Source organism: Ornithorhynchus anatinus, chromosome 14, assembly GCF_004115215.2.
Source record: "Ornithorhynchus anatinus isolate Pmale09 chromosome 14, mOrnAna1.pri.v4, whole genome shotgun sequence".
Taxonomy (NCBI): domain Eukaryota; kingdom Metazoa; phylum Chordata; class Mammalia; order Monotremata; family Ornithorhynchidae; genus Ornithorhynchus; species Ornithorhynchus anatinus.
In genome coordinates, this window is record NC_041741.1 from 18,814,941 (window position 1) to 18,835,749 (window position 20,809).

Here is a 20,809-nt window from a genome sequence, read left to right on the forward strand (position 1 = left end):
AGGCGGGCTCTGTTCCCGGTGTTGCATGCGCGGTCACAAGCCGTGTCTTCCAAAACCGCAGCGGGCTAGGTCCAGACAGGCTCCTTCTGGCGGCGGAGCAACATTCCTCAAGCGAGATTTGAGCAAAACGCATAGCGGAGTGCGTGTGGAGAGAACGGGTAATTCCGTCTGAACCTTTCCCCTTAAAAATAGATTTCTTTGTTTATTTTTTTCCCTCTCGACCGTATCTCCTCCCTTATCTCCTTCCCCTTAACCCATCCCACCCCCTGTCCATTGAAGGCTAGGGAGACCAAGTTATTATTGCTACTAATTTTATCTAAATAACCATTGCGTGGATAATAAATCCCTGTTCTCCCTCCCACTTAGACTGCAGGCCCCCCGAGGGACGGGGACGGTGTCTAACCTACTGTTGTGCTTTCCCTAAAGGTGGATTATCAGCAGCGAGGCTCAGTGGAAAGAGCCTGGGCTTCGGAGTCAGAGGTCATGGGTTCGACTCCCGGCTCTGCCACTTGTCAGCTGTGTGTCTGTGGGCGAGTCACTTAACTTCTCTGTGCCTCAGTTACCTCATCTGTAAAATGGGGGTGAAGACTGTGAGCCTCACGTGGGACGACCCGATTACCCTGTATCTCCCCCAGCGCTTAGAACAGGGCTCCGCACATAGTAAGCGCTTAACAAATACCAATATTATTATTAGCAACCGGTCGGGGCTCGCCCTCAGTTAGGAGTCCCTCTTACCTTGGATTTCAGCGTTCGATCTGTTCTTTAGGCGCTTCTAAGGAAACTCCTATCGGGACTGGGTCTGTCAGTGAAGTCAGCGGACTCTTAATCGTCCGCCACAGCTTCGGCACTGAGGGTGTTCTACTAGCCGGTCAACGGCCCGTTCTCCAAACGGGCCAGATCGACCGCGCTGTGATTCTGTTCCTCCCTGACCATTCCGAGCTTCTGGAGAGTCCCTCTGGGTTGACGTATAAACCCGTCCGTCAGGCCTGGCTCCTGCCTGGGAAAGAGCGAACCGCCCCCCGTCCCGTTCACCCACGCGGCATTTCGGGTGACTTCCGCGTCGCCTTTCGTTTGAGGCCTCGGACCTATCCGCTTTTCATTCTGAGCCGGGCTCGGGGGAGCGGGAGGAGGGAGATAAATGTAGGAGAAGATTTGAGAGAGAAAGCGGGGAGGGAGGGGGGAAGAAAAGGAGAAGGAAAAGGGCACGCGAGACTACGTCTCTTCCATTGAATCGAGATCCTTCGCCCCGGTTCTAGGTCTTGAAGGCGTTTTCAGGACGGAGGCTCATCTGTTATTTTGCCTCAGACCGCGGACTTCGTCGTCGTCGTCTACCTCCCCGGTGCCTAGTTCAGTTCTCTGTAGCGTTCAAGCGTGGGGACCTATCAGCCGAACGGGCCTGCTCTACCGTAACCATCGTGGGGGGCCTCCGCCTCTTCCGCCGACACCCCCCGCTTACCCCGTCCCCGGACAGCGGGACCGGAGGACGGTTTCCGCCCATTCGGGCCCCCGAACGTTGCTCAGCGGGGGCCAGCTACCCTCTTCTGGGCTACACGTGTGCTCTGTATGCGGATCCCGCCCTATCCTTTCCCAACGTGCTCTAGCAATTGACTGTCGCGGTTCCGCGCACCGCCGCCCCGGAGCCCGTGTCTCGATCTGACCCCGTGTTCCACCTTTTCCCCCATGCCGCGCCACTGGCGGCCGTGGTGGGTTAGGCAGAGAAGGGAGTTGGCGTAGGCGCGGACGGTCCTCGGGGCCTTTCGCCGTCCTCCGGCAGGCCCGATAACCTCTAGGGCCGGGTCGGGGTGGGTGGCGGGAGCCGCTCCGAGCTCTTAGTACAGTGCTCTGCACGTAGTGAGCGCTCATTAACTGCTATTGAATGAAATCCTATGGAACGAATGCTCCGACTCGCCCAGCAGCCCAGCGAGGATGCAGGGAGCCGCTCGGGTCTCGTGGCTGGGCCGGGGCCCAACTCTTCAAGCCCGGAGATTAGGAGTAGAGTTGTCATCTCGGCTCCTGGGGGCGGGCGGGCCACCTCCACCTTTCCCAGACGAGCGTCCCTGACGGTGGAACCCGCGGGTCACCGACACGAGGCCCGTTCCATAGGAGGCTGGGCCACCGACCGGCACCTTCCCGCTGCTCAGAGCCACCGCGGCCTCTCGGTGCGGGCACGCACCATTTCCAGTGGGTTGCCTCCCTCGCCCCCTCTCCGGAGCCGTCCCCTCTGACTCACCGGTACGGGAGGTTGCGAGGTTCGCAGCTCGGGCTGGAATAAGAAAGATTTCTTGGATTTTTCCCACCGTGAAGGCGGCCGGCTTCGATTTCCCGGGCGTCGCATTTGCAGGTTCTCCCCCAACCGTCCGAGAAGCGGAGTATTAAAATGGAAATTTCGCCGACATTTTCTAATAGCCGCGAGCCGGGCTTCTTATCCCGTTACTATTTTTAGCCCCCCGGAGGAACTCAGCCGCCGTCCCTTGAGAAATACGAGGCTGGTTTCCGCTTGCCTCAGACGGAGATCGTAGTTTGGGTTTCATATCCGCCAGCGTCACTCTTGCATCCTGGCAAGTTAGGATGGCGGAGAGATAGCTCTTATTAAAGTTGTTATCTCTGGCATTTGTAGCCAAGTGAGAACTCTAGGTAGCCGTGAAGAAAATGTGATTTTTTTGTGTCGAGGACCAAAGAGGAGCGTCTCAAACCTCATTGATGGGCCGGGGTGGGAGGTGAAGGAGGAAAGGCTGGGCCGAGGTCCTGGATTAGTCCAGCTCTTTTGTTTTCTGGACTAGTTTGCCGGGCGATTTGCATCTAGTAATAGTTTGAAGCTTCGGGATTTAACTGGCAAATCCGCTGTGAGTGATAAATATCTATTAAAACCCTGATTTAGTCTAGTAAGGTTGGATTAGTTACCTATAGGGACATGGATAAGGGACTCACGGCTCAGACTGGTTTAGCTAAATGCTAAACCAGTTTGTATTTCCAGAGACTGAGTTAAGAAATTATGCACATAGCCAAGTCAAATAATTATCGGCCAGTTTTTTAAAATGGGGCTAAGGTACGAGCTTGTTTTGGGAACGGTTTTCAAATGTCAGAGGTTTTTTCGTCTGTTTTTTAATCAGTCTTCAAATTATGTTTTTAGTTGTTGAAAATATTCTTAAATCCTGTGTTTTGACAGCGACCAGCGAAGGAAAATGAGGAGAACAAATAGAGTATTTTTTTAGATCAGTCTTCAGATTTTTATGTTTTAAGTTGTTTAAAGTATTCTTAAATCCTGTGCTTTTGCAGCGACCAGCGAAGGAAAATGAGTAGAACAAATATCAGCTTTTTTTTAGTCCTCAGATTTTTATGCATTTAGTTGTTTAAAATATTCTTAAATCCTGTGTTTTGACAGTGACCGGCAGAGGAAAATGAGTAGAACAAATAGCTTTTTTTTTAGTCCTCAGATTTTTATGCATTTAGTTGTTTAAAATATTCTTAAATCCTGTGTTTTGACAGCGACCGGCGAAGGAAAATGAGTAGAACCAATAGAGTAATTTTTTAATCGGTCTTCAGATTTTTATGTTTTTAGTTGTTTAAAATATTCTTAAATCCTGTGTTTTGACAGCGACCAGTGAAGGAAAATGAGGAGAACAAATATCAGAGTATTTTTTTAATCAGTCTTCAGATTTTTATGTATTTAGTTGTTTAAAATATTCTTAAATCCTGTGTTTTGACAGCGACCAGCGAAGGGAAATGAGTAGAACAAATATCAGAGTTGGTTTGTGTTTTTTTTTTTTAAATCAGTCTTCAGATTTTTATGTTTTTCGTTGTTTCAAATATTATTAAATCCTATGTTTTGACAGCGACCAGCGAAGGAAAGTGAGCAGAACACCTGCAAACCAAATTTAAGACAACACCCTACCAGTTTTCGGTTTTCAGCGGAATCTGGGTTCGGTAGCACGTCATCAACCCTGTGAAAACATCACTGACAGCCTTGTTATTGTCTCCTATTCTCTCCCCTTCCCCCCCTAACCATGGTGTTCAAGCACTTACTTTGAATAAAACACTTTTCTAAGCGCTGGGTTCGATACAAGCTAATCAGGTCCGACGTAGCCCTTGTCCCACACGGGCCTCACGGTCTCAGGAGGAGGGAGGACAGATTTTGAAACCCAATTTTGCAGTTGAGAAACCCGAGGCCCAGCGAAGTTGAGTGCCTTGCCCAAGATCACACGACAGGCAAGTGGGACGCAGCACTGCCTAATAATAATAATAATGTTGGTATTTGTTAAGTACTTACAAAGTGCAGAGCACTATTCTAAGCGCTGGGGTAGATACAGGGTCATCAGATTGTCCCACGTGAGACTCACGGTCTTCATCCCCATTTTCCAGATGAGGTAACTGAGGCCCAGAGAAGTTAAGTGACTTGCCCACAGTCACACAAGTGACAAGTGGCGGAGCCGGGATTCGAACCCATGACCTCTGACTCCCAAGCCCGGGCTCTTACCACTGAGCCACGCTGCTTCGACCCCGGGCCTGGGAGTCAGAAGGATCTGGGTTCTAATCCCGGCCCCTCCGCTTGTCCGCCGGGCGACTTGGGTCAGTCCCTTAACCCGTCTGGGCCTCGGTTACTTCATCGGGGAAATGGGGAGATCCGACCGCGAGCCCCTCGTGGGACACGGACTGCCTCCAAGTTGATGACCCCGCGCTGCGAAGAGTGCCTTGCACAGAGTGAGCGCTCCGTAGAAGATACCGTAAAAAAAAAAAAAATGGTGGATCTGGGATTAGAACGCCGATCCCTCCCTGGCCCATCCTCTTTTCAGTAGGCCACGGTGCAGTTGCATTCCGGAACAAGCTCTCAAGTGGTGTCCCCCTCATACGGTGCATATTACACGACCGCCGACTTCTTCAGTCGTTGAGCGGGGATCGATTTCACGGCCCGGCTCCTCCTGGTTCGGTCCTAGTGCGAGACCGTGTGCCCCCACTCCTCGAGAACCTCCGGTTGGCCGCCCACCCGCCTCCGCAGCAAACCCGAACTCCTTATCGGCGACTCGAGAGCCCTCAATCACCGCCCCCCCCCGCCCCCAACCTTACCTCGCTGCTCTCCTGTTCCAACGCCCCCCGCACACTTTGCCCCTCTTACGCCGACCGACTCACCGAACCTCCATCTCGTCTCTCTCGCCCCGACCTCCCACCCGCGTCCCGCCTCTGACCTGGAACGCCCTCCCTCTTCCCATCCGACAGACGGTTTACTCCGTCCCCCGTCCGGGCGCATCTTCTCCCGGGGGCCTTTCCCGGCCAAGCCCTAGTTCCCTCCTTTCCCACTCCCTTCTGCGTCGCTCTGAATGGCTCCCTTTCCTCCCCCCTCGCTCAGGGCTGATGTACTTAGTAATTTATCTGTTTATATTAATATCTCTCTCCCCCCTAGACCGAAAGCTCACTGTGGGCAGTACGGTCTGTTGGCTTGTACTCTCCCAAGCGCTCAGTACCGTGCTCTGCACACAATAAGGGCTCAATATTGATCGAACGGCGTTTCGAATCGTCCCCGGTTGGTTTTTACTGCCCTGGTATTTAAAGAAGGATAAGCTGTAATCTCTAAGCGCCTAGTCGGTGGAAACTGATCTTGGTAGCTTTGGGCCCTTTGCATCCCCCAGTCCGTACTCAGGTCATTGTCAGGCTGGATTTTCGACATGTCAGAGGAAAGCCTGGGTTTTATTATTATTATTAGTAGCGCTTACTCTGCGTCTGGCGGTATTCTAGGTCCCGGGGTAGATAGGAGTGGGTCAAGTTGGATCAGCTCCCAAGTAGGAGGGGTCACGAGTATTGAATCCCCAGATGAAGAAACGGAGGTCCACAGAAGTGAAGTGACTTATCCAAGGTCACACAGCCGGCACCCGGCCGGGCTGGGATTAGAACCAGGTCCTCCGGCTCCCTGGCCTGCGGTCTGTCCTCTGCCCGCAAGGAATTCCCGATGCGGCAGGCTGTCGGGAAATCCCTCGTATCGGGGAGCTCTGCTGCGGGCCACCAGACCCGTGGCTCTCAGGACTCATGGGTTCAGGCCTCTACCTTGAGTGCCGTCGTGACCGGTCTCGTCAAGATTTCACCTTTTAGAGGATTCTTACTGTTGAATGCTCTTTGATTCCATCTCTTTTGGCATGTGGTGTGATTTTATGTTTCTAAATGCACAATGGACCATCAGCTTCCTTAATGTGACTCCGAAGAACATCCCGGTCTATAAAAACATAAGTACCGGTGCCATAAAAGAGCATAAAAATTTACCTTAGCCCCTCATTACCCAGCGCTTAATGTCTCACGCAGCCGGTGAAGCTCGTCGTAATCATCTATTGAATATTTGGAAAGCCTCGGTTGTGTTAATGGGGTCCGGCCAGTCGAAGACGGACCTCGACGGTTTTACTTATGTAAATAGCGGCGTGCAGCTTCCCAGAAAGATTATGGCAAGATTCCAGTTTTCCTACAGATTAAAAAAATACCCTGCTGTTTTTCTTACAGATCTTCCCAGGACAAAAGAATTCTTCTTGTGAATTTCCATAATAAAAGTCTTTCACAGTCTTTTGAAAATCTCCTCGATGAACCGGCGTATGGCTTAATACAAGTACGTGTCTCATTTTCCCGGGGTCGAGCCTTTCTTCTTCACGCGCTTCTCACCGGGGGGGAAAAAATATAGGAATATGGGCTACGTTATTTCCTGGACAGGATCCGTATCTGTACCTCTTTGTGACAGAGTGCGAGCTGATGATGAGCCGCTTGTCTTTTGGCCAGATTTCCACATCCAAAATCTATTGTGATGCCCCTCGATATGTAAGAATCCGATCGCAGTTTGCAGGGAGAACTTATTGTTCTCCAGCCCGTGTGTTCACTTAGAAACGAGGTGGGCATTCTGCCTGTCGGTTCCCAAAGCGGCTCCAGCTCTGTTTCCCTTTGCCCGACGATCAGTCGAGTGATTTTACGGGGGTCCGTTCCGTCGATCACAGACGTAGTTCCGCGACCCGGTTTTCATGCAAGGCGTTTCTTGCTTTCAAGAAATATTTTTTCTGTGAAGGCAGGACTGCTAGACAGAAGAAAGCTGGTTTGGGCCTGGCACCACTGGCAAGTAAGCACTCACCGTCTCTCTGATGTTTGTGGGCCGGATGAAGCCTACCCGTGTTATCCGTCTTTTGCCGTCGAATCAGTGGAAAACGGCGATTCTCTTCTTCCCAGAAAGCTGTGGAGCCTTTCCCAAAGAATCTTAGAAAATCCTTCTTCTTTTAGTTCTGATTTCTCCAACTTCTCTTTTTGCTCTTCAGAAGAGGGGAGGTTTCCTCTTACCATGCGGCGCTGCTATTTTTACATGTTTTCTTCCTCCTCTTATTCAGAAAATAAAGAAGGATCCCTACACAGCCACTCTGGTAGGATTTTCCAGAGTCACAAACTACATTTTCGACAGCTGGAGGGGCAGTGACCCTTCGGCTCATCACCGGCCGCCGTCAGAAATGGCAGATTTCCTGAGCGATGGCATTCCGGGCCTAAAGATAAATCAGCAGGAAGAACCGGGATTTGAAGTCATCACAAGGGTGAGTGGACAGATGCGTTTACACGACCGGTCTTCAGGTGACTCGAGAAATGGGCTTAAAGTGACCTCTCACGAGGATATTTTAAGGGTTTTCATTGTAGCAAACCAGGCGCCTCATTTCTCTGACCCCAGTATCTCAACTTTTAACCCTGTACTTGTGATGAGTTTCTCCACTTGCTGTTTCCCTTCCATTCTGTTCCGGTTGTCGTTACCTCCTCATCCCCGCTTCGCACGATGGCTTTACCTCTGTCAGAACTTTGGCTCCCATTATAGGCTAGAGCGGTCACCAGGTGGTTTTCCTGGGGCTTCCCTTTATTGTACTCTCCCACGCTCTTAATACCGTGCTCTGCCCACAGTAAACACCCCATAAATACCAGAGCCTTTGATGGAAACAGAGGCAGGATCATTTCACCAGGCACCGAGCGACGGGCGTTCGGAGAGCAAATCCTCACCGTGAGCCTGGGTTATGGGAACGCAAAGACGGGCTGCGGCTGAGAGAGGCCGAGTAGTCAAGGGGGCTAAGGGACCGGACCTTTTTTAATCTCGTAACCATTTTTTGTTTTGTTTTTCGTGTATCCTGGCCAGGTTTGTTCTAAATAGGTGTAACTGGCGGTACGACCGCCCTACTGGTCCCGCAACTAACTCTGACGCCTTGCGATCTCCTAACCATCACCTGCCTTTTCAATTCAGGGATAAATCCAAGTTGGGGGCCACTGTAACCCGAGCTTGGCCCTCGGGACCACCTTTCGAGGTTGGCTTCCTGAATTACGGCACCTTACTTCCTTAGAGAGATTTTCTTATTTTTAACGGCAGTTCTTGGCTTGCAGATCTACATACGTTTAATCGGATGATGTCTTGTAAGTCGTTACGTACGGAACGTGAGCATCGGTTAGCGTGAAGCGGAGTTAGGTTTTTGAACGTTGTTTTAATAGGGCGTGGATCAAGCAGAGGCCTGTCGCTGCCATTCCCAGCTCGGGCAGTGGCTAGCGAGTGGAAGTCCAGACTCCCCCGTGCCGAGAGTGGAGGGCGGAGACTCGAGTTTACCGCGTGGAAGGAGGCGACGGGGAACCGCTTCCGTGTTCTTGCCAAGAAAACTCCGTGGATGCACGGCCAGAACGATCGCAACTGGAAGTGGGACTTTCTGGGGGAGATTAATTTATTCATTCAATAGTATTTAATGAACGCTATGTGCAGAGCACTGTACCAAGTGCTTGGAATGTACAGATCGGCAACAGATATAGTCCCCGCCCATTGACGGGCTTACAGTCTAATCGGGGGAGACAGACGAAAACAGTAGCAATAAATAGAATCAAGGGGCTGAGCATCTCATTGAAACAATAGCAATAAATAGAATCAAGGTGATGTACATCTCGTTAACAAAATAAATAGGGTAATGAAAGTATATACAATTGAGCGAATGAGCACAGTGCTGAGGGGCGGGGAAGGGAGAGGGGGAGGAGCAGAGGGACGGGGGGAAAAGAGCGCTTAGCTGAGGGGAGGTGAAGGGGGGGTAGAGGGGGAGCAGAGGGAAAAGGGGAGCTCAGTCTGGGAAGGCCTCTTGGAGGAGGTGAGCTCTAAGTAGGGTTTTGAAGAGGGGAAGAGAATTAGTTTGGCGGAGGTGAGGAGGGAGGCCGTTCCGGGACCGCGGGAGGACGTGACCCAGGGGTCGACGGCGGGATAGGCGAGAACGGTGGGATAGGTGAGGAGGTGGGCGGCAGAGGAGCGGAGAGTGCGGGGTGGGTAGTAGAAAGAGAGAAGGGAGGAGAGGTAGGAGGGGGCAAGGTGATGGAGAGCCTTGTGTCCGTGGCATCGCTGCGGGTCGGATACGACTCGTCAGCGTGTGACCAGACAAGGATTGCAGTAGGATATATTTTTTAGTCAGGGTGGGAGACGGGAGTTTTACAGTATGGTTGCCAAAGAAGCCTGTAACCTAAGCAGTTGTCATGCAGAACTGTAGGGATCCTCTCCCTGGGGATGGGGACATTGCCCCGGAAGCTTTTCGAGGTGAACTCCCGGCCTCCCGAAGGCTGAAAATTTCCCATCCGACCGGAAAAGATCTCAAACGGTGGCTCTCTGGCTTGTTTGTTCTTTGAAACCCATCTCTTCTTTGTTCCCAGATGCTCCTAAAATGCCTAACCCTCTGTTGCCCCCACATTCAACATGGAAAGCTGGGAGCCCTTTGCGAGATGGGAATAGTTGGACCGTCCGGTGGAACAGTTAGGGTGTTGTTCTCTCTGTATATAATTGAAAGCTATAGGGAATGCCTGTTTCTTTTAATTTACTACCCGCTATTTGTGTGTGTTTAGGTTTAGGAGAGAAAAGTGATGTAGAAGAACCAAAGTAGCCCATCAGATTAAAAACGGGAGGGAAGCCGTGTGGGAGGATGCGACCGACGTCCGGAAAACTTAATTATCTGGAACACCCTTATACCTTTTCATTACGAGAATTCGATCCCCTTTGTGTGTTTTTCCTGGTTACCGTAGAACAATTCACGACACTCTATTGTAGATCGATCTGGGAGAACGGCCTGTGGTTCAAAGGAGAGACCCCGTGTCGTTTGAAGAATGGAACAAGAGCGTGGATTCGGAAGGAAGAATCTTAAATGTCCAAAGTATGAAGGAGAAGATTTTCCGAGGGGTAACTTTCAAAATATTTCGTCGTTTGCATGTGGTGCGTTGTCGAGGCCGCCGTTCGTCCAGCGTCGGCCCGTCTGGTTTTCGGCTGGTCCGTCCCCCGTCCGGGCCCAGCATGGCGTTCGGTGGTGGTATTTTTAAGTGCCCCTCCGTCTTGGCTTCTGCTCTGTGGTTCTGAAGCCGTGTCCGGGTTTGCGGTGTACTGGGATGGGTACACCATGGGAAAGCAGTGGTGCCGGATGGAGGGAGGGAAACCGGGGCCACCCCCTTCTCTTCCTCCCAGGAACACTCGAGGATCAGTTGTCCACAACGTATCCCGCCTGATGTCAGGACATCACGCTGCGTCGCGGAAATCGGGCCGTCCAACCACCCCGAGTGTCACTGCCCTTTAGTAGCGCTATTATTTTATCGCGTGCCGTCGAGTCGTTTCCGATTCGTAGCGACTCCACGGGGGGAGCAGTGTGGCTCAGTGGAAGGAGCCTGGGCTTCGGAGTCGGGGGTCATGAGTTCGACTCCCGGCTCTGCCACTTGTCAACTGTGTGACTGTGGGCAAGTCACTTCACTTCTCTGTGCCTCGGTTCCCTCATCTGTAAAATGGGGATTAAGACTGTGAGCCTCATGTGAGCATGATTAAGACTGTAATCATGTGAGCCTGATTACCCTGTATCTACCCCAGCGCTTAGAACAGTGCTCTGCACGTAGTAAGCGCTTAACAAATACCAACATTATTATTATTATATGCTTCCTCCAGACCGACCCGTCCCCTGCCATGAACCGCAACCTTTCCAACGGTTCTTTCACTGTCGTCGTCAGGGTCTCTCCCCATCTGGCCGCCGGTCTGCCTCTTCCACGTTTTCCCTGGACTCTTCCTGGCAGTCGTGTCTCCTCCAGAGAACGCGTCCTCCTGACGATATGTCCAAAATCTAAGTCGAGTCATTTGGCCTGCCGAAGCCCGCTTTGGTTGCCCTGCATGTTCCCAATTCTCCCATTCCCCCCCCCAAAACCACGCAGCTTGGCTTAGCGGGTAGAGCGTGGGCCCGGGAGTCACAAGGCTCTGGGTTCTAATCCCGCCGCGGCCACTTGTCCGCTGCGGGACCTTCGGCAAGTCACTTGGCTTCTCCGGGGCTCCGTTACCTGACGTGAGCCCCGTGCGGAAGAGGCACTCCGTCCGAGCTGCTAAGCTTGTGTCTCCCCCAGAGTTTAGTAGAGTACGCGGCACACAGTAAGCGCTTAACAAATAATAATAATACTATATATATATATATTATTAATACTGCTAATAATAATTATAACAAATGCAATAAAGCAAACAAACAAAAAAGCAAGCCATTAGAAGTCGGCCAGGGAGAACAGCCTAGTCACCAAATCAAACGGAGAGCTATGTTTTATTTCCCAACTGGCCCCCCAAAAGATTGATCTTTCTTCGGTAGGCTTTTAAAGCAGGTTGGGCAGTTTTCCTTTCTTAGGGATTTTAATTTGCCTGTTTTTTTGGTTTTTTTTCCAAGGGCCTCTGCCATGCAGTGAGAAAGCAAGCGTGGAAATTTCTTCTGGGTTATTTTCCCTGGGATAGTACCAAGGAGGAACAGGCTAGCCTGCAGAAGAGAAAAACGTAAGTAGCTCCTTTTCACTCTGAAGAAACGTGTCTTCGTTCACAGTTCCTCAGGCAGGGAAATTACTATGATTTCAGAGGTTCAGATCTGGGGCCTGCGTAAAATAAATCGGAGTATGCGCAAAATTGTTGTACTGAAGCCCCAAATTTGAAATTAGCATAGGAAACTCTGCTGCTTTTTTAGGTTACCTGGTGCTCACTGCTTTTTGCATATGCTCTTTTTGTGGGAAAGTGGCATGGCATTTTAGTTGTGAGGAATTTAGAGATGGAAGGGTTTCCAAAAAAAAAAACCCGACAAGCCCGAGATGGATTTTTCAAGAATTTTCTTCTACGAATACGCAGTTTCCACCTAAGGAGTCCTAAAGTCATGGAACCCCCGCTCTGTCACGGGAAAGCTCTACCCTCTCACCCACTCGGAAATTCCTCTCCCTGACCACAACCTCCTCACCCGCCTTCGGTCCCGTACGCCCGCTGCCCACAGATCGGCCCCGTCCCCCCTCGGGGACCTCCGATCTTTCGGCCTGCTCAGCTTTTCTAAAGTCATCGTGTCCCATTTTGTTTCCGTACCCGGACCACCCTCAGCACTGCCCTCTCCTCTGAACGCAACTTCCCCGTTCCCCCGTCCCTCCGCCAATTCCGTCCCACTTAAACCCACAGCCCTGAAGCATCTTCACAGTCGCTTCCTCCACTCCTGGGGTTGAGCCGTGGAGCGCCGCCAGCGGGAATCCAGACGGACGGCTGGCCTCCCCCATCTCCCATCGATCGTCACCGCCCCTCTCCTCGGCGACGGCACTTCGCCATCCTTATTGATTCCCACGCCCATCGCCCTCACCGGTCGTTTCAGACATTTAAAATCCCTCCTCGAACCCCTTTCCCTTCTTTCCCTCCCCCCTCTCTTGCGCCGACCGGGCACCGTAATGAGAAAATTGAAACTATCGGGTACGATCTTCCCCGAATCTCCCCTGCCCCTTCTTCGATTCTCCCATCTTTCCCAGCACTATCCCAGGAGGAGACTTCCCGCCTCCTTTCACATCTACCCTTCCACCTGCGCCTCTCACCCTAATCCCTGCCCCTTTCCTGTCTTCCATCTTCACCTGTTCACTTTCAAACACGTTCTCGCCCCCCCCCCCCCCTTAAGAAACAAAACAAAAAACACTTCCTTTGACCCCAAGGCTCCCTCGGGTTATCCGTCTCCTTACCATTCCTCTCCAGACCTGCTGTCTTCATTTCCTCTGCTTTAACTCTTGCCTTGACCCTCTCTAATCAGGCTTCCGACCCCATCAGGCTACGGAAACTGCCTTTTATAAGGTCAGCGACGACCTCTTTCTTGCTCCGGCAGCTACTCCGTGCTAATCCTCGCCTGCCTCCGTCGCCGTGAGCTCTCCCCTTCTCCTGGAAACGTTACCTTAACCGTGCCTTCGCCGACACCGTCCGCCCCCCGGTATTCCTCCCATCTCTGCGGCTGCTCCTTTTGAGATTCCTCCTCTGCCTCCCGCCCTCTAATTGCGGGAGCCCCTCGTGGCTCGGGCCCGGTCCCCTCTATCCTCCGTCTGCACCCGCTCCCTTGCGGGACTCATTCTCCGTAGGGCTTCAACTACCGTCACTCTGCCGCTGGTCGGGAAGCGGCGTGGTCTAGCGGGGAGACCCCGGCCTTGGGAGTCAGAGGGACCTGGGTTCTAATCTCAGCTCTGCCGCGCGTCTGCTCTTTGACCTTGGGCAAGTCGCTTGACTTCTCTGGGCCTCAGCTACCTCATCTGCAAAATGGGGATTAAGACCGGGAGCCCCGGGTGAGACGGGGGACCGTGTCCAGTCCAATCGGCTTGTATCTGCCCCAGTGTTTAGTACAGTGACTGGCACATAGAGAAAGCTTAACAGAGACCACGGTTATTATCGTTATCCCCAAACCTACCTCTCCAGCCCTGACCTCTCTCCTTCCTTGCCCTCTTCTATTTCGTCCTGCCTTCGGGACATCTCCACGTGGACGAGCCACTGACGCCTCCAACTTAACGTGTACGATACGGACCTCTTCGTCTCCCCGCCCCAGACCCTGCCCTCCCTTCCTTTCTTTTCCATCGCCTCTCCTCCCAGACCGAGAAGCCCATAACCCTGACATCATCCTCCGCTCGTCTCTCTCAGCGTGGCTCCGTGGAAAGAGCACGGGCTTGGGAGTCAGAGGTCATGGGTTCGATTCCCGGCTCTGCCACTTGGCAACTGTGTGACTGTGGGCAAGTCACTTAACTTCTCTGTGCCTCAGTTACCTTATCTGTAAAATGGGGATTAAGACTGTGAGCCTCAAGTGGGACAACCTGATTACCCTGTATACCCCAGTGCATAGAACAATGCTCTGCACATAGTAAGCGCTTAACAAATACCAACATTATTAACATTATTCTTTCTCCGATCCCACATATTCAGTCCGTCACCAAATCCTGTTGGTTCTACCTTCACGACATTGCCAAAATTCACCTTTTCCTCTCCGTTCAAACTGTTCCTCCGCTGAGGTTAGATCCTCTCTGAGGATAGAGGTTGTTAGCTTTCCCCTGATAGAACCTGGGTTCCACGCCGTTAGGGCTCCTTAGGTGGAAATGGCACATTCTTAGAAGAAAATTCTTGCAAAATCCATCTCAGGATTGCCAGGAGTTATTTATTTATTTTTTTGAAACCATGGGAGTCGGACGGTCACGTGTTCTGATCCCGGCTCCGCCACTCGTATGCCGTGCGACCTCGGGCGAGTGACTTCACTTCTCGGTGCCTCGGTTCCCTCATTCAAGGTAAAGTCTTGGAGCCCATGTGGAACAGAGACTGGGTCCAACCTGGTTATCTTGTATCTCCCCCAGTGTTTAAAACTGGGCCTAGTAAGCACTTAAATATAATTATTATTAGCGCTTACCAAATATTGTAATTATCATTGCGGTTATTTTCATATCTTGCCCCGATTAACGCATCAGCCTCCTTGTTGACCTTCCTTACTCCGTCCTTACTTCGCTGCCCGGATCATTTTTCTTAAAACAACCCCAAAAAACCCGGTTGAGTTCACGGGCTCCCCATTCCTCGAGAACCTCCAGTGATTTTCCATCCACCTCCAGTCAGTCAGAACCTCCTCACCGTCGGCATTAAAGCAGTCAGTCAGCCTCCCCACTTCTTACCTCCCGGGATTCCAACTTAGAATCCATTCCACGCGCTCTGCTTTGCAAGCGCCAACCTTCGCGTCGTACCTCGGTGTCATCTATCGTGCCGCCGGCCCCTTGCCCTCCTCCTCCTGGCTTGGAGCTCCCTTCTCTTTTAAATATGACAGACCACCAGCCGCCCGCCATTTTCAAAGCCGTACTAAAATCGCGTCTCCTGGAGGTCTTCCCCAACTAAGCCGTCTTTCTTCCTCTCTCTCCTCCATCACCTGTGCAGTTTGCTCTGTACCCTTTAGACCCTTGATATTTATCGCCCTCCCCAGCCCCACGTCACGTATGTTCATAGCCGGAATGTCTTTTGATGTCTTTCTCCCCATCTAGACTGTCATCTCCTCTAGGGCAGGGAACGTGTCTTCCTACTCCATTATATCTTCTCAAGTAAGCGCTCAGTAAATACCGTCGATGGCTGAAATTTTGATTTAAACGTCAGCAGATACTGTATTTGCCACGAGTTCTTGGATGACTCTTGATGTTAACTGGTGCGATTTGTTCTCTCTCAATTCTAAATAAAGTCAGTATGAGAGAGAGAAATTCACTTTTAGAGTTCAAGGCATTATATTAGAGATGATGCTTAAAATGTCATCCACAACCTGCCTTTCCGTGCCTTCCAGATCTCTCAGTGAGTTGAAATTCATCGTAAATTTACAAGGAGCGTCTTTAATTTTTCAAGAGTGACCGGTGATCGAAACAGTGGACTCTTTTGCATTTTGGAGAAATTATTTCTGTTGTTTTGTTTGTGTTCTGTCTATCATTTCGTTGAATCAGCGCCTCATTCTTGCATTTATTTTTGTCCTTTGCCAAGTGATTTTCTTTCCTTTGGCATCGAGTATACCTTTTGGGAAGTCGTATTGGAGGCGTAGTCTCCTTGCAGTCTTCCCGGAGCCGACTACGCCGCATTACAAATGCGTTACATTCATGAATTTGGATTCTTTACCTGTTTTCTGGCTAGGTTTTGCACTGGGCTAAATTTTACAAGTAATTCGGTCGTTCAGTCAAGTTGCAAGGTAGAGAGGTTTGTCATGAGGAGGCCTTGTGGAAATTTCCCGTCAGAATAGGGAGGATGGTAGTTAATGGACATTATTTAACTCTTTGATATTACTTGTTCGTAATTGTATGAGATACCTGGGACTGATACATTAATACAACATTGTTCTGTAAAGAATAGAGTATTGATGTAAATATTTTTCAGCTCTCTTCTCTGTGGTCCATACAAGATGTATTTCTTTCTATTTGTTATTTTGATGAGTTGAATTTTTTAATAGAGCACAGTTACCCTTAACATTTATGAAGTTGTTTTCTTTTTTTGGTTTGCATTTCTTCTTTAGAGATGAATATTTCAGGATGAAACTACAGTGGAAGTCTATCGGTGAGGAACAAGAAAAAAGAAATTCGAGGCTACGCGATTACAGGAGTCTAATAGGTAACGTTTCTTTTCGTGCTTACACCTGACGGAAGTGGCCGATTCAGATATTTGAGATGAAAGAAGCGATGTTCTTCAGACTTAGAATACGGCCCACCAAGTCGGAACTCAGGAAAGGTCATCTTAGGGTTGCAAAAAACCAAATTCCCGTACTTTTCGTAGTGCTCTTTTCTGCGGGGCAACGGGAAGAAAGGGTGATTTTAGGTGTAGGTACGGTGTATCGGCAGACGTGTCACGCAGTGTCGTGAGCGCTCACTATCGCCGGCATGGTCCCCTTACGGTTCATCTGGTCAGATTCGTGTGAGTCAGTGTGCGGGCCTCATTCACCGATACGTATTCCACGTCGGAAGTCATAAAGCAGCCCAGGTTGGAATTCCCTTCGGGATTCTAGTTGTGCCAGGATTTCAAAGGCCAAAGAATTTCCAACGTATGGAAAATAGGACCCGGAAGAGACGCTCTTCCGACACTGGAGTTGCATTCTCCGAGCGGTTCCCGAAGCAGCCGACGGTAAGGAGAAGTCGCAGTGAGGAACCTCTGTCTCGACCGACACTGCGCTCGTTCTTTCCGACTCCCCGTCGGGTTCGGCCCCGACGGGCACACGTCTCCAGGGTGGTGGAGGACGAGGGTGGATGAAGGGAGAGTGGAGCCCTTAGAAAAATCGAGAATATAGGGAGCTTTACTTTCCTGTCCTGGACATAGGGAAGAGAAAGCGAGAGGGGACAGAGGGATGAAGTTTGGCGTGGAGTCTTTCGTGTTTACGTGTTAGTTCTTCTGACGCATTTGCCTTCGCCCCCCCAAATCGGCGAATCCTTGAGGCCGGGAGCTGTTTTTTTGCACTTTTAAAAAAATGGTACTTATTAAGAGCTGTACAGGTCGCTCGAGTAGATGCAGGATGATAAGGTCGGACGTTGTCCCTGTCCCCCGTGGAGCCCACGGTCCACGTTACGGGGCGAAAGCTTGAATCCCCCTACAGAGGAGGTAACCGAGGCGGAGAGAAGTGAGATGCCCGCCCCAGGTGACACAGCGGAGGACAGGTGGCAGGGCTGGGATGGAGAAGCTCGGGCCTCTGACCCCCAAGCCCGCGGTCGTGGCAGTAGACCACACTGCCTCTCCTAGTCATTAACGGGAGGCAGAGCCCCTGGGTCTCCAGAAGAGAGCTGGGGCCGCAGGCCGGGCTCCGCGGGGTCCTCCGCTCATTTCGGGGGGTCACTTACGTCACTCTTACGCACCCGGTCACCTACGCGGTAACTGTGGCCGTCCTCTTTTCCTCCGGGCGCAGCTTGGCCTAGTGGAAAGCGCGTGGGCCTCAGAGGACCTGGGTTCTAATCCCCGCTCTGCCGTGCCTCGGTTTCCTCCTCTAAAATGGGGATCTAATACCGCCCCCCGCTTAGATGCGAGCCCCGCGTGGGCCAGCGAGGGCTTCCGGTCTCATTATTAACTTGCGTCTACCCCAGTGGACGCGTAGCCAGCTCTTAACAGATACCTTTACCGTTATATCACCTCTGTATATCGAGAAGCCGCGTGGCTCAGTGGAAAGAGCCCGGGCTGGGGAGTCAGAGGTTGTGGGTTCGAATCCAGGCCCCGCCACTTGGCAGCTGTGGGACTGTGGGCAAGTCACCTCACTTCTCTGGACCTCAGTGACCTCATCTGGAAAATGGGGATTAACCGTGAGCCTCACGTGGGCCAACCTGAGTACCTTGTATCTACCCCAGCGCTTAGAACGGTGCTCTGCACACAGTAAGCGCTTAACAAATACCAACATTATTATTATTGTCTAGAGGAGGCAGACGCTCAACTACTTTAGGACATAACCTAGTGTAAAGATTTATGCACAAGCACTATCCATTCAGCAGTATTTATTGAGCACTTACTATGTGCAGAGCACCGTACTAAGCGCTTGGAACGGACAGTTCGGCCACAGATAGAGAATATGCAGGAGGGGCTGTGGTGAGCATCTAACTACTTGGGTGAGGCCCGACGCTCAGATGGGAAATAAGTCGGGGAGATAAGACAGTAATGAAAGAAGGTCTCCTGGGAGGCGGTGCGATTTCAGGAGGGCTCGAAAATGGGGGAGAGCAGCGTCCGCTGGTTCGGCAGCGAGCTGAAGGCAGAAGGGAGTAAGATATTGGTGGTGAGAGATGATATCGAGGCCCTGTGAGAAGGTGGGCAGGAGAGGAGGAAAGCCTGGGTGGAGGGAGAACTGTTGGAGCGCCGTAAAGCTGGGGGTGACGAGTCTCCGCTCTGCGCGGAGAAGATTGGGCCGTCACCGGGGGCTCGGGGGGAGAGGGGGAGCGTATGCAAAATCCCGTTTTTAGAAAGAGATCAGCCTCCCGTAAGCAATTGAAAATGGGGGTGATGAGCAGCGGAAGCTTGGGGGGCTTTGCAAAACCCAGAGAGAGAGATGAAAATGGGCCGTGGTCTTTAGGTTAGCAAAGGCACCACTGCAAAAAGCTGGATTTTTTTTTCCTTTCTGCGGAGTAATCACCTTAGCTAGAATAATAATAATAATAATGATGATATTTGTTAAGCGCTTACTCTGTGACTGGGGGGAGAGACAAGGCGATCAGGTCGTCCCCCGTGGGGCTCCCGGCCTTAATCCCCATTCTGCAGATGAGGTAACCGAGACCCAGAGGAGTGACGTGCCCAAAGGCACCCAGCTGACACGCGGCGGAGCCGGGATGAGAACCCACGACCTCGGACTCCCAAGCGATCTGTCACTTTCTCTTAATGTCCCGCTCCCCCCCTCTGAGCTCCCCGGGAGCAGGAAGGCTGGCCACCCGCGTGCTGTACTCTCCCAAGTGCGAGAAGCGGCGTGGCTCAGACGACAGAGGCTGGGCTTGGGAGTTGGGTCGTGGGTTCGAATATCGGCACGGGTGACTGTGGGCAAGTCAGTTTACTTCTCGGGGCCTCAGTGACCTCATTTGGAAAATGGGGAGGAAGACTGGGAACCTCGCGTAGGACGACCCGATGGCCCGGTGTCTACCCCAGCGCTTAGAACAGTAACATAGTAAGCGCTTAACAAATACCGACATTATCATTACAGTGCTCTTCACCAGTACACACTCTTTAAATGCCACCGATTGACCATCTGTCAACGGGGTGGCTTGTGGTGACTCTCCAGAATCACTCTCCTCCCCTCCCGAGGTATCGGTGAACAGAGGCTCCGCTTCTGAGCCCCGGGCCGGGGCTTTAGGCGGGAAGCCGTAGGAAACCGAAGAATGCCAGGGGAAGGACGGGTCAGAAACCGACAAGTCGTGCTTGCAGCTGAAGGCCAGTCGTCTCCCTCGCGCTCCGCTCAGGAAAAACGTGGCGGCGGGTGAGCCTGATTTCAGAGTCGGGCCAAAGTTCTAAGAAATGGGTAGGAGAGAGCCGTTAAGGGCCGGGTAACTCGCTCGCAGCGGGACGCGGAATACGGCAAATGGACCATTCCTCTTTCCGCGCAGAAAAGGATGTTTACCGAACGGACCGGACCAATAAGTTCTATGAAGGTCAAGATAATCCCGGACTGATCCTGCTCCATGATATTTTGATGACCTACTGCATGTACGATTTCGATTTGGGTGAGTTGCCAATTTTGTTGGGGTAAGACTGCTTCCTTTCTAGATTGAAGGCGTCTAGCGATGAGCACCGGTTGCTTTCGCCCGTTTTAATTACATTCGGTTAATCCTAAAGTTTTTGCAAAAAAACCCTAACTTTGGTTTCCTATATTTTAATCCATCTTCCTGTGTAGAATGACATCTAAATAAGAGAGTAAATTGAATGTAGACTTTGCCTATAGCGTCTCTCCAGATCCTTATACTCTGGACAGTCCGCAAAACCAATCTGGGTCATTTATTTCACGGCTCATCGTTCTGCACTATTAAAATTCCTGATTCTACATCTAATTCTGTAATTTAAGACGATCTGCAGAACCGACAGGCTTGATAGAGTGGATGTTGCTCTGCCTTTTTTTTTTTTTTTTTAAACTGTTATTTGATGGGGAAAGACTGTTAAAACCTTCCTTTTGGCAACGGGAAGTTGAGCAGGGCGGGCGTTTTGAAATCCAACGTTGTAAGAACCGTCGTGGATAAAATTGCCAACTGTAGCCCGGGAAAGTTTTTCTTTTTAATTAGTAACGCGTAGCAACGCGTGCACCGATTTTAAGAGCGCAATACCGAATATTAAAAACTTCAGAAAAGTGGTTCTCGGTCGCGATGCTGACATGGTCCTGGAGTTAGTTATAACATCTCCCAAACTGAGGCTCTGCTTTTGCAAACGACTCGCGTTGCCTTTTATTGGTCTCGTGTGTGGAATCCTCATCTAACAAGGATTTCAATAGAGGCGCCTCCTGCTTAGGTGTCCAGCGCTAAATCCTCCAAACTATATCCAGTAGACATCTCTTCTTCCATTCAAATGGACACCCCCCGGCCCCCGTCCAGGCATCTT

At 51.2% G+C, this 20,809-nt stretch overlaps 1 protein-coding gene and 1 non-coding gene across 3 annotated transcripts in view; both read left to right on the forward strand.

Moving 5' to 3' along the window:
- Positions 1 to 20,809, forward strand: part of TBC1D15 (TBC1 domain family member 15) — a 72,292-nt gene that overhangs the window by 26,297 nt on the left and 25,186 nt on the right. The window contains exons 6-12 of one of the 2 annotated variants that reach the window (XM_029079442.1): positions 6,478 to 6,580; positions 7,028 to 7,078; positions 7,341 to 7,538; positions 10,046 to 10,174; positions 11,676 to 11,779; positions 16,290 to 16,384; positions 19,828 to 19,944. In XM_029079442.1, the coding sequence (XP_028935275.1) occupies positions 6,478 to 6,580; positions 7,028 to 7,078; positions 7,341 to 7,538; positions 10,046 to 10,174; positions 11,676 to 11,779; positions 16,290 to 16,384; positions 19,828 to 19,944 (797 nt within the window). The remainder of the gene's footprint in view (positions 1 to 6,477; positions 6,581 to 7,027; positions 7,079 to 7,340; positions 7,539 to 10,045; positions 10,175 to 11,675; positions 11,780 to 16,289; positions 16,385 to 19,827; positions 19,945 to 20,809) is intronic. The other variant, XM_029079443.1, reaches the window with a different exon arrangement.
- MIR1381 (microRNA mir-1381) lies at positions 2,176 to 2,271 on the forward strand. Its single transcript, NR_034815.1, has one exon. It is a non-coding gene; the product is annotated as a microRNA mir-1381 (primary transcript).